The 14,074-nt window shown below is 40.2% G+C and overlaps 1 protein-coding gene across 2 annotated transcripts in view; it reads left to right on the top strand.

The window, feature by feature from the left end:
• The window catches only part of RLF (RLF zinc finger), a 29,640-nt gene extending 18,903 nt beyond the window's left edge, over nucleotides 1-10,737 (top strand). For both annotated transcript variants that reach the window (XM_073572257.1, XM_073572266.1), the window contains exons 7-8: nucleotides 3,311-3,452; nucleotides 6,045-10,737. In XM_073572257.1, the coding sequence (XP_073428358.1) occupies nucleotides 3,311-3,452; nucleotides 6,045-10,124 (4,222 nt within the window). In that variant the 3' untranslated portion in view covers nucleotides 10,125-10,737. The remainder of the gene's footprint in view (nucleotides 1-3,310; nucleotides 3,453-6,044) is intronic.
• Nucleotides 10,738-14,074: the final 3,337 nt, after the last annotated feature.

The raw sequence follows: 14,074 nt of genomic DNA, 5'->3' as shown, positions 1-14,074 counted from the left end.
AGGACTAGATTTAAATCTCGCGGAGGGACCGATTTCCTATTGTGTGCCTTAATCTGGCTCTAGAAAAACACGCTACCCATGGGTGAGATGGGGGGAATCAAAGAAAATACTCAGGGCTGCTATCTGCACCTTCAGCATGCTTGGCTTTAACACTTTGTTAAATCCTGCCTGGAGAGAATCCAGGATCTTTGGGATATCAGGCTGGGAAGAGTCTATGAAAGAGCTACCACATTCCAGACCAAACCTCTTCCAGATCTTATTGTAAATTGCGCAAGTGACTGGTTTACGGCTGGCCTGGATCGTGGAGCTCACCTGGTCAGAGAGACCCTTAGCTCTTAAGATCTTCCTTTCAGTATCCACACTGATAACCGAAGACTCCTCGGATCAGTATGAAGAACTGGTCCCTGAGGAAGCAGGTTTTCCCTCTCTGGTTGCAGGAGCGGATCTCCCCGGGACATCTTCCTCGGCAAGGGAAACCAGCTTTGCCTTGGCCAAAACAGAACAACCAGCATCACCAAAGCTCCTTCCTCTTGGATCTTACTGAGGACTTATGAGATCATGGCAATGGGGGGGGGGGGAAGGCGTACAGGAGCTCTTTTTCCCATACCTGGTTAAAGGTATCGATCCCTTCCGGGTTGTCTGCTGGATTGAGGGAGTAGAACCTTCAGACTTTGGACTTCCTTCTGGTTGTGAAGTGGTCCAGTTGGGTACCCCACTGACGACACAGATAAGTGAATATCTCTCCACTTAGTTCCCACTAGGTGGACTGGATTTTCCGTTTGCTCCGGTAGTCGGCAATTGTGTTCCTGGATCCTTGTAGATGAATCGCTGATATTGACCAGACTTTTTTTTTTATTTTCTGCCCTGTCAAATATCCTTGCAGATAGAACTTGAAGGGCCCGGTGTCTTGGGCCTCCTTGGTGATGAAGAAATGACACGGCCGTCCTGTTGTCCAACACCAATTTTTATGTCGACCTTCCAAGCGGGTCTGATTTTGCTTCAGCGTCTCCCAAACTGCCCGTAGCTCTCTGAAGTTTGTGAACTGGATCTTGATGCCTGGAGACCAAAATCCCTGGAAATAGTTTCCTTCTAGATGGGCTCCTCATCCTTCCCTGCTTGTATCTGTGACGATCGTTGCGCAAGGTGACAATATCCAAGGAACTCCCCGCCCATGCCTCTGGTAACTTATTACAGATGGCGCATCTCCTGGATTTCCCAGAGGATGACAGCTAACCCATGGTATCAGTTACAGTACCCCTGCCTTTAAGACTACTCGCCATCATTAGTGATGCAGAGGAAATGACATTTCTTACAGGGTCCTCCATACTGATGCAGAGATTCTGTCATAGCCCCATTTAGAGCAAGGCAGCCTTTATGTCCTACCTTGTCTTTTCCCAGGGCCCCCGGCAGGACCTCTTCTGGAATCCCCCTGTGCGGCATGCTGGCCGGAAGGCTCCCCTGACCTCTGGCGCACATTGCATTCCAGCCTGGAACGCATCCGGAAGTTCTCCTGCAGCTGCCGGCGATGGATGCTCTTCTCTTATGAGGAGTGTGGGTGAGAGGGGTCTTTTTAACCTCTCGTGTTTCCTGTCCCTATAAGGATGGAAGGACAATCTCCATGGTGGTGTCAAGAGGGATGTCCTGGAAAAAAACATTTGAGACCCGTAGCGTGTCCATTTTTGGGGATCTGGGGCTAGGTGAGGGGGTATTTTTGGCCTGCCGAGCTGACGTTGTTATTGATATCTCTTACCTAATTTTGACGGTTTGATATATTTTTTCCTCTTCTCGTTTCGTTGTTTACTGATCTGATGAATTCTTTTTATATTTTAATCGGGCATCATATATAATTTTTTCAATAACTTTTTTTTTTTTTTTTTTACTTCAGTAGTCTGCATGGTATTGGAGACTAGACTAGAGTTGTGATCACCTGTGCCACACATAGCAGGGCTTCAGCCATGCTATGAGTAGCTAAAGTGATCATCCGTTATGACCCCCGACCACAGGGCGGCACTCGTAGCAGATCGGCAATGATGACCACAGGGGGTCTCCTGCAGACCCTAGGTTATCATGTAAACCCATTGCCGCTTTGCGGTCATGTAACACGGACGGGATTAGTGATGCTCTTCTGATGCGGCTGTTGAATGTCGCCTTTGGAGATTGACAACGGCATTTAACATGTTAACAGCTGCGGGTGGATCGCGATTCCACCCGCGGTTGTTAGGGGCACAGGTCAACTGAAATCAATGGACATGTGCCGGAAAACATGCCGGCTCAGTACCAGAGCCCGCTTGGAGTGTAGAGACACGACCTATGCTGTGCATGTATTATATACATCATAGGTCGTGAAAGGGTTTTACCACTAACAAAAGTTGATTTTAATCAATAGATCTTGGAATACGAATTTCCACAATTGGATGTGTTTTAATAAAATGTTCCTATGCTGAGATAATCTTCCTCCCCTGGAAGCTGTGGAGTGATCAGATCATGTCCCTGTACTGATTCCCTGATTGGTTCAGTTCTGATGAAGTGATTTTATCTGCTCAAGATTTATATCTGTATAACCCCACCCTCACCATGGATTGGCAGCTTTTTGCCTATGCATAGTGGAGGGATAGGGGTTAGAGCTCAAAAATATTTGGGACTACATGACAGCAGGTGATAATCTCTTGCCAATAAAATTAATTTTATCAAAATTACAGCAAGCAGTCCGGTAAGTGACTCATCACTGGAATCCGAGTCTCCTACACCATGCTGCTCTCGGAATAAGTGTCAAAAACTTGAGGACAGATTCCCTTTCAATATTAAAATCGAATGCTGTGCAGTCAAGTTCTACTGTCAGCTGTGGATCTATTGGGTCCTACAACTTAAGTATATTCTCTACTGTGCCCCCCTTTTCAGTCTATTAGTCATCGTGTACTGAAAGTTTAGGATATCAGTATTGGGTGTCTGTTTTCTGAGAATTCACATCATGTATGGGCATCACTACAGGTCTAAAATCTAGATAGGCAACAATATGAGGCCTGGGGTCTATTAAGTAGACAGATTTACCTGGTCTAGGGAGAATTGAACTAATGATATTTGCTGGCATACAGCTCCTCCACAAGGAAAGGTAAATGATAAAAGGAAAGGATTTGACTTTTTATTGCAACCACTAAAGTTCAATGTGCTGAAGTTTTTTTGTTTTTTTTTTTGGGGGGGGGGGGGTAGAGTGCTGGACTATTGACCACCATAGCAAGAATGCTGTGTTGTATGTATGAGTAATATTTCTTCTTCTTTAATTATAATACTTCTGCATTTGGTTCAATTTCAGGGAGCTCACTTTATTTTGGAGTAAGCTGCAGCGAAGAATTGATTCATCTCTGAATACTTTTCTTGAAAGATGTAGGCAATTTGGTGCAATTGCCAAAACATGTCAGCACTTATTCTTTCTTATTAAAGTTGTACATACGGAGGTGAGTGAGAAATTTATATTTAAAAAAAACAAACAAAATGGACTGAATGTAAACTAATGTTAACCTCTCGTCATGGTTTGTTCTTTTTACTGGCTGGTTTTCCACTTGGCCGCTATGAAAAACTGTCTAATGGTAACTGGGTATAATGGATTTGACCTAATCTAGTCATTTGCCTTGAAGTTTTAAGGGCTTGGTGATGTATTGAAATTATTGGCCATTTCCAACAGGAAGAAATAAGTGTGCTATATTTGTTTTCAAGTCCCGTATATCTGCCTTATAAGCAGCTGCGGCTTCCTACTAAACAACATAGACACTAAGCATGCCATTGGTAGTTCATTTTGATATAATCTTTACTTTTTTTCAAGTAGATTCATAATGTACAACACCATACACCTCATTATTGAGCGTTCATGACTGAGCCCCTCTAACAGATTCCGCACATGAGGTAGAAAGAATGTCTTACTGAAACATTTGGGTCTTTGTGAGAGGGGGCTCTGCTATATGGCAATGTACCCTTATTGTACGTAAATAAATGAAGGACCACATCCAATGAACAAAGCACCAAAGAGTGGGTAGTGTCTACATTATTTTCAAGCACCTGATTGTAAGCTCAAGTAATGGGTATTTTAAAGCACACTGTTATTTCTTCAGCTTAAGTTACCCATCTTATACATATACATTAGGGATTGTAAAGGCGTTAATGTCTCTTTTGTAAGATCACAAGGGCAAGGTGGGCACCTGAATCAAACAGTAAACACCATAGCTAGCTCCAAATGGTATAATTGAACCTTTTAAATGCTGCTGTCAAATCATGGACAAAGGCATTTAAATGATTTGTTTAGGGTGTGTGCACACGCTGCGGATTCTGCTGCGGATTGATTACGTGTGGATTTTGCAAAATCCGCAGGTCAAAAGAAAGACCTGCGGTTTATCTGCTGATTAGCCTGCGGGTTTGCACTGTCAATTCTTTCTGCGGATTAGAAACCGCAGCAAATCCACGTGGAAAAATCCGCACCGTCTGCACTGCGGTTTCCATTTCCCATAGGATATCATGGTACTGTACACCACAGCAGAAACTGCTGCGGATCCGCAGGGCCAAAACCGCTGCGGATCCGCAGCGTGTGCGCACACCCTAAAGGTGTATTTGATTAGTAGTGCACATTGATAGCTGGGTGTCATTGGGTTGTCATGGCAGCTAGGGATCTACTAAAAGCCCCTATTGCTTATGAGTGGGCTTCATATGGGATTGAATAAAAAACTCGAATCTGAACTGAGAAAGTAAGTTAATGTGTATGCACAATGTAAGTGCATATTAACACATGACCATTACACAGAGAAAACAAAAAACACAAATATCCTAAAATTAAAAATAAACTGCAAATAATGCATACCTTTATGTATTATTTGCAGTTTATTTTTTAATTTTTTATGTTAGTATATTTGTGTTTTTTTGTTTTCTTTGTGTAATGGTCATGTGTTAATATGCACTTACATTGTGCATACACATTAACTTACTTTCTCAGTTCAGACTCCAGTTTTTTATTCATTTCATTGTGCATTCTGTGCACATAAGGGTGTGACCGCCCTCTCTCTGAGCTGGCAAATCCATCCTGTCTGACCTATGCTTTTACTAGTGGTTCAGTCCCTCGATCCTTGTTCACATTCACGTCACTTGGCAAGTGGAAAGGTTTTAAATACTAGAGTAGGGACTGTCCCACAAGGGTTGCCGTGACGTGGCAGGATGGCTTGTACATTCTTTTGATCAAAATTGTGTTTACTAAATAATACCATTATTAATAATAATAATAATTAATTATCTTTATGCATTATTTGCAGTTTATTTTAGGATATTTGTGTGTTTTGTTTTCATATGGGATTGGTAATATTCCTATATAATGCTATACAAGTGATAAGGTTGAAGTCCTCTAGTGAGACAAAGTTACAACTTAAATTAATTTGAACAAAAAAAAAATTTCAATGCTTCATCCTGTAAACCATTTTTCTCCAAATCTAAAATAAAATGTAGGGGGGAAATTACTGCGTCTGTAAAAATGAACACTATGAAGTTTATTAACCCAAATTGTAAATTGCGTAGCAAAAGGGTAAAGAAAAAGCAGTTGACTTTTAATTTGCCACACCTCCCCATAAAATGCAATAAAGAAATCGTATGTACCCCGAAATGATATCGTAAACTACACTGCACAAAAACAAGCCCTCACACAACTCCCTTGACAGAAAAGTAAATACCGCAAAACATAAAAAAAAAATCTTTTTCAATTCTGAATTATTATAACCTTTAAAATAATAAAAAATGAGCACACTGGCCTAATGAATCAAATAAATGCTATAAAAAGGAAACGCCAAAATAACCAGCACTAAAATGGATATATGGACAGAAAACTAAAAAGAGGAATAAAGAGCAAAGTACATAATTCTGAAGGGATTGATGGCTGGTTTACAGGATACAACCTAAATGTAACATGGGAATACCCTTTTACATTTTGACTAGGGATTTCAGATCAGTAGAGAGGAGTTAAGTTTTAGATTAAATGTTTTGTCATCTTTAATTAAATCCAACCCTTTGTCTTTTAGGCTGGCGATGATGGTGTTCCCATTTCAATCATGCTATGCATCCGGGCACTTCAGATTACATCGACTGAAACTGATGCAACCAAGTCTTCTGTCTGCAAAACAATAGCATGCCTTTTACCAGAGGATTTGGAGGTGAAACGTGCCTGCCAACTTACAGAATTCTTATTTGAACCAACGTCGGAAGGCCTAGACACATTAGAAGAACTGTTTCTTCAACCTGATCAAAAGCATGTTGAAGAATCGAGTGTTATCTCAAACTCCCTCCGTTGTGAACTCTTACTTGCACTGAAGAGTCATTGGTCATTTGATCCTGAATTCTGGGCCTGGAAAACGTTAAAAAGACACTGCCTTAAACTTCTTGGTAAAGAAGTTTCCGATTCAGAGGAAGAACGTTACGGAGACACGAACGAGCCAGATATTATAAATGCCTCATTGGCCAGCTGTGAAATACTGTCTGACCATAAAGACGAAGCACAAGAAAATGCTTCCATCGAAATGGATAATGCTAAAGTGAAAAAGGCAACTGCTTCATCTGAAAGATCGAAGCGTTGGCAACAATATAAATTTATATGTCGTATCTGTCAAAAAGAAGTAATTGAGGTAAGGATTCTTCACCATGCTAGGAAGCACTTTGAAGATGGTGTTTATTCCTGTCCCGTGTGTGTGAAAAAGTTCAGGAAGAAGGAAGTGTTTGTTCCCCACGTGATGGAACACATGAAGATGCCCATGAGACATCGCCCTCAGAAAAAAGAGAAAAAAAAGAAGAAAAGGAAGGTAATTGAATTTGGGCCAGTTGTTGAATGTAAAGTTGAAACAGACACAGCTGGTTACATCTCCTTTAGGACAATAAGAGATAAAAATCTGCAAGACCGAGATGTTTATCCATGTCCTGGAACTGGATGCTCCAAAGTTTTCAAACAGTTTAAGTATTTAAGTATACATCTGAAAGCCGAGCACCAAAACAATGATGAAAATGCAAAGCATTATTTGAACTTGAAAAATCTGAGAGAGAAGTGTGCTTTTTGTCGGAGGCATTTTATCTCAAATTTTCACTTACGGGAACACACAAGCTTCCACCTAGGACCTCTACCATTTGTGTGTGTGTCTATAGACTGCAATGAAAGATTTAAAACTATTAATCAACTGCTTAACCACAAACAAATCCATGTGGACCCCCAGTATAAATGTGAGCTAGAAGGATGCCACCTTGTTTTTGGTGACTTGGGACTGCTTTACCACCATGAAGCTCAACATTTTCGAGATGCAGCATACACATGCACTTTCCCACAATGCAAAAAGTTTTATTACTGCAGCTCTGATTTCCAGGATCACATAGCTACACATGTAGCTTGCTCTGGTGATGGCCTTATAAATAGAACTGGATTGTTTAAAGACCTGCAAAATGAAAGACCATTTAGCACCAAGATTGATTTCACAAGTTTTTCGCTAGGTAGACCTTTATCATCTGGTACAGGAACACACCCGTTGCCTGAAGAGCATGTGGACACAACCTTAAAATGTTCAAGCAATGCAGAAATATGTGTGCATCACGGCTTAAGGCCAGATGGCACTTGTAAACTGGAAAACAATGGGAAAGTTGATTGTAAAAGACTTGATCAAGCCATGGTTAAGTACTCGACTGACTCGGATAGTCTTCTCAATCTTTTAACTAGCTGTGAAAAGTCATGCAGTACGGATGTTAAAGAGGAGCAAGATAGACCAAAAGAAATGTCGGAAACATTACATGACCGTACAGAGCCGGTGACATACATCAAACAAGAAAATGAAGACATTGCTTCTTCTGATAGCTTCCAAAGCTCTGCTGCTACTTCTGAGGAAAGTTTGTTTGAACTTCTCACAAGTTTGCAACAACTGAATATAAAAGCCTCCGATTCCTCCATATTTAGTTCTCCTCAAGGCCGTCAGTCCAAAGCCAGCCGTTCTAACAAATTTTCTACAGCTCAAAAAGGCAACAACTCGAAACATGAAAAAGTTATCAATCAGTATTTATCTAGCTTGGCAGTCAAGCCGTTTGTTTGTGAGATGTTGGGCTGCAGATCTGCTTTTGTTACAAAATCTGCTCTATTGTTACATTATTGTAAAAAACATCAATATACAAAGGAAAAAGCTCTTAAACTCAGGTTCCTCCAAAAAAAATATTCTCCTTTTGAGTGCCATATCTGCCGAAGACATTTTACAAAACGAACCCTACTTCGAATACACTATAAAGAGCAGCATCAACTAAGCAAAGAAAAGACCAGGTCAGGATCTGGAAAGCTTGATGACAAGAAACGTAAAAACTGTATGGTAACTCAGAGACGTGCAATGTGCTGGGGAAATATCCACTTAAGTGAATCGAACAGTAATCTGAAGAGAACGCCTTCACCCCAGGACGATATGAATTCTGAAACTTGTGGGGAATCCTTGTCTGATGAAATGGATCTAGGTAATGTGATTGATGCGCCAAGAGAAGATGACTTGGCAGAAGGGAGAGGTAGCCGACGAGTGGTAGCTCAAGGGAAGTTGTGCTATATTTTAAATAAATATCACAAACCTTTTCACTGCATTCATAAATCTTGCAATGCCTCTTTTACCAGTCAGCGGAGCTTAGTTCGCCATTATCAACTTGTACATCAATATAATAGGGAATCTTTATGTTTGGAAAAAGACAAAGGAGAAAAGAGTGAGCATGGCAAATGTAGAAGGATATTTATTTGTAAGTATGAAGAATGTAGAAAAAGATTTATTGGTGGTAGACCTCTGTCTGAACATTACAAAGAATTTCATGAACAGGCTGACGGTGATGAGCAGGACTCTGATTTGTTTGATACTGAAAACCACTTAAAAACTGACACTGATGATGGAAGTGAAAGTAGTGAATCTGAGTTTTATTGTGATGTAGAAGGCTGCAATGCTGTTTTCACTGATCATACGAATTACACAGAACACATATTGTCCCGGCATAGAAAGTACAACCTTTATGATGGCAGGAGGAAACGGAAAAAAAGGGAGGAGAAATTGGACAAAAACTACAATCCGCCGAAACGTTGCAATCGTTTGATTTACAAAAAGAAGAAAATAAAAGGCAAAAATCGGGACCAGGTTACTAGAACAGGTGTGGTTGAATATAAATTAAGAGAGGAAGCATTGCAGTTGTGTGCCCAAAATATTGAATTCACACAGTTTCCCTGTATGGTTCATGGCTGCTCATCCGTTGTAAAGCTAGAAAGTAGTATTATACGACATTACAAACTAACACACAACATGAGTCCTAACTATGTAAACGATCATCTTTTAGAGTTGGTATATCGTGTGAAGAATCTTCCAAAGGGAAAAGAGCAGTCCATTTCTGATGACGACCATAGTCCTAGATTGACTTTGCGCAGTGATATTCACCGTGCTTCCAATGGAAGGCCTGATTCTTTGAGGAACTCAAATGGTGATCTAAGAAGAAGTGGTCCTGTGGAAATATCCAATTTTAAGGAGTCTGACATCAGACCTTTCCGTAAATCTGAAGACAGACTTGCAAATTCTAATGAGAAAGAAAATGTCTCTTGCACAGGTTTTCATACGGAATGCAAATTGGAAAATAAGGCAAGTCCTCTACGGCAGTCTATAGGGTCAATTGCCCTATCCTCTAAAAAGGACACTCCGCAAGAACAAATACAGATAGCAATTGGACTTAAGAACTTTAAGCCAATGGGGTTTGAGTCCTCTTTCTTGAAGTTTTTGCAGGAGAGTCAAGACACAGATGATGAATTTGAAGAACTTGAATGGAATTACCCTCAAAATTGCACTCTAAAGAATTCAATGCAGAATCAAAAACGATCCTGTAATGCTCAAAATGACCAACAAATAAGTTTGTCCTTGGGCCAGAGTACGGCATCTGAACTCACATTACAAAGTTTAAGGACAATGTTGGATAAGGCATTGTCAGACTGTGGTGACCTGGCTTTAAAACAACTCCACCAGCTTTATCAAAGGCCAGTTGTTGTTTTGGAGCGCTCTAACTTCACCGCACCTCTAATAGACCTTTTTTCCAATAAAAAAAATGATAAACTCTGTGTGGGGATTTCATGAAATTCCCCTTTACCCTAAAATATTGCCAGTGTTAAGCTTGAGGGAACTTTTCTGAGCAAACAGAAGGATTCTCTTAATAAGAGTTGTACCATATAGACATTTGTGCAATTAGATGTAACATTTCATGAATGTATTTATGTGTTCACAATCTTTGGTTGATCTTCCCAGCAGTTTATTGTACTTGGTGCTAGGACATCAATATAATGGGGCTTCCTTTGACAATAAATGTGCATGATTGTCTGGGAGTTTTGGGGTGTTTCAAGATTTCATACTTGAATGAATATGCACTTAATCGTGCACTGTGTAATATATTGTACACTACGACCTCTTATATTTTTGAGTTCTGTTTCAATAAATGACAATTTCACCTGTTTTGATGGAGCATTCCAACTTTTTAAAATCTATTTTTTTACTATAACATAAGGCTTTAAATATTTTTTGCTAAAGTCATTTTTTTCCCTCCTTAAATTAAATGCTTTAGGAAGGTCTGCATTTTCTGCACTGAGTGTAGTCTTAGGATGAATTTTTTTGGTTTTATTTTTGTATTCTGTTTAACTAGAACATAAATTTCTTTTATGCACTGCGGACATTAATAAATATTTTTCCCTGTTAATTTGAGTTTTAAAATGTGAAGTTTTTTTAAGTTTTTATTTTTCTAGTATGAGAATGTACATTCATTAAAATAAGTAGGAAATGTAATATTTTTCTGTCTCTGTATAGAACTGTTTATCTTCATATAGAAATTTGCTTAAAGATTAGGGCTCGTCATGGTACTAATAATAAAATACATGAAATCAATTCTAGGTTTACTTGTGGGTTACAGAGTTGCCATATACTGCATGTACCTTGTACTGGTATCGATCAATATTATTTCAATGAAATTCCTCGGCATTTTCTGTGCTCTTACCATTGGAAACTTGTTCTGAGATGTTTCTCTTTTCCTACAAGGCTTTTTTTTTTTTTATTAAGTTGACATCCAGGTGTTAAGGGGCTGTTCCTTCAGTCTAACACTTACAATCAGTGCTGACAATTTCACAATTGGAATGATGACACTAAATTATCAGACATTTCAATAGTGTAACAGAGAAGTGGTTAAAAAAAAATCTAGAATTATTTTATGAGGAATACAAGTATTTACTAAAAAACAGCAGGAGAGGTAGGCAGGTCTCCTTTAAATACGTATTATTTTTCTCAGAGTAGTCAAACTAATTTGCCATACGGTGGTAATGAACCTCCACTGCCTGTCAGACAAGTGTTTGGTTGGCACACATCTGTTCTTTTTGCCTTTCCTTCACACATACTAATTTTGGTTCCACTTGTTCTCAATGGGGAAAGAGAAAAGACGACATTTTCAGCTTATCTTCTGTGAGAGCAAAAGATTAACCCCTCACTGACATCAGACGTACTATTTCATTCATGTGTTCATGTGCCCTGGACCTGTCTGTCCATGGACGGAATAGTACGTCATAGCGATCAGCCGCACACATGGTTGGTATGCCGCCGGGTGTCAGCTAATTCTCACAGCTGGCATTAAGTGCCAGGAGCGGTCACAGACCACTCCCGCCACTTTAACCCCCCCCTGGATAACTGCGATCGAACACTATCGCAGCATTCCGGGAGCAGGCAGAGGGCTGACAGCCCCCTCTGCCTTTGGATTGGAGACCCCGCGGCGTGATGCGGGGTCCCGGTCGCTGCTATGGTACCCGGATGTACCAAAAGAAAAAAAGTATATATTTTTTTTCAAAGGTTTTTTTTATAAAAAAAATTCCCCCCCCCCCCCGCTGGGTGCGGTGGTGTGCGCCTGTAATCCTATCCCTTCCTGATGAAGAAAGTATGTATATATATATATGTATATATATATATATATATATATATATATATTTAAAAAGTGACTAAACCATTAGGTTATCACTAAGTGAGAATTCACATTGTAACATGTTTGTATAAGATGGATGCATCATAGGGTTAATCCAGTGAGGTACTATTGCTAACCTTGAATTAGTGATGCTGGTATTACAGCTGATTCTGATGGGTGTTACCCAAGGCAGCCTTCTTTGGTTGCTTTTCCTTGATAAGTGCTACATTTATCCAGTATTTTATGCTATGATTAAGGGTCAAATATGATCCGAAACGCGTAAGCATGCTTTTATTACATTTGGTATTGTAATTTTTAATGATGGACTAAATAAAGGTTTTTTTAATTTTCCCGTGCCGAAAAAGTGGTATACTCCCACATATGGAGCATCAGTGTAACTCTTGGGGTCAAATTTCTTCTGGTACCCTTGGGAAAATAAAAAATTGGGGGCAAAAAGATAATTTGTGCAAAAAATGATTTTTTATTTTTACGGCTCTACGTTATAAACGTCTGTGAAGCACTTGGGGATTCAAAGTGCTCACCACACATGTAGATAAGTTCCTTAGGGGGTATAGTTTCTAAAATGGTGTCACTTGTAGGGGCTTTCCCCTGTTTAGGCACATCAGGGGCTCCCCAAATGCGACATGGCGTCCGATCTCCATTTCAGCCAATTTTGCATTGAAAAGTCAAATGGTGCTCCTTCCCTTCTGAGCTCTGCCATGCGCTCAAACAGTGTTTTACCTGCATATATGGGGTATCGGCATACTCAGCAGAAATTGCACAACAGCTTTGGGGTCCAATTTCTCCTGTTAACCTTGGCAAAATAAAAAAAATTGGATCTGAAGTAATTTTTTTATGAAAAAAAAAGTAAATGTTAATTTTTCTTCAAACATTCCAAAACTTCCTGTGAAGCACCTGAAGGATTAATAAACTTCTTGAATGTGGTTTTGAGCACCTTGAGGGGTGCAGTTTTTAGAATGGTATCACACTTGGGTATTTTCTATCATATAGACCCCTCAAAGTGACTTCAAATGTGATGTGGTCCCTAAAAAAAAATGGTGTAAAAATGAGATCGCTGGTTAACTTTTAACCCTTATGGCTGTGCCCACGTATGCAGAAAAAAACGCACTTCTTCCCATGAAATGTGCGGTTTTTTGCGTGTTTTATGCACGTTTTTTTCACGTTTTCCCGCGATTTTCGCATGCGAAACTCAAGCACTTTCCAAGCGTTTTGAAGCATCGCTTGGAATGTAATTGACAGGTTGGTCACACTCGTCAAACAGTGTTTGACGATTGTGACCAACTTTTTACTATTGAGGCTGCCTATGCAGCATCAGTAGTAAAAGATCTAATGTTAAAAATAATTAAAAAAAAAAAATAAAAAATCGGGTGATATTCACCTTCCGATGTCCCACGCAGCCTTCCCGGGCCTCAGCGACGCTTCCGTTCCCAGTAATGCTTTGCGAGACCTTTGATGACGTAAAGTCTCGCGATACTGTAGCGATCTCGCGAGGAATAGGGACCGCTACAGTAATCGCGAAACCGCGACGTCATCAAAGGTCTCGCAAAGCATTTCTGGGAACGGGGGATCGCTGAGGCCCGGCAAGACTGCGCGGGACGCCAGAAGGTGAATATAACCTGAATTTTTATTTTTTTTTCCCACAAGTACATACAGCCGTACAATTAGAAAATCATATTTTTTCCACAAAAATGATCTTTTCACCCTCAATTTTTATTTCCCCAAGGGTAACAGGACCCCAAAGGTTATTGTGCAATTTGTCCTGAATACGCCGATATCCCATATGTGGCGTCGGGCCTCGGAAGGGAAGTATTTTATTTATTTATTTTACTCATTTATGTAGCGCCATTAATTCCACAGCTCTTTCCAGACATTTTTGGCACTGGCCCCATTGGGGCTCACAATCTAGAAAGTAGTGACGTTTTGGAATGCAGACTTTTGATGGATCGAATGGTCTGCAGGTGTCATGTTGCCTTTGGAGAGTCCCTCACGTGCCTAAACTGTGGAAACCCCCACACAAGTGACCCCATTTTGGAAACAACCCCCCCCCCAAGGAACTTATCTAGATGTGTGATGA

The sequence above is a fragment of the Dendrobates tinctorius genome, unplaced genomic scaffold (assembly GCF_039654945.1).
Source record: "Dendrobates tinctorius isolate UK_male_01 unplaced genomic scaffold, ASM3965494v1 ptg000007l, whole genome shotgun sequence".
NCBI lineage: Eukaryota > Metazoa > Chordata > Amphibia > Anura > Dendrobatidae > Dendrobates > Dendrobates tinctorius.
This window is presented reverse-complemented; position numbering and strand designations above follow the sequence as displayed.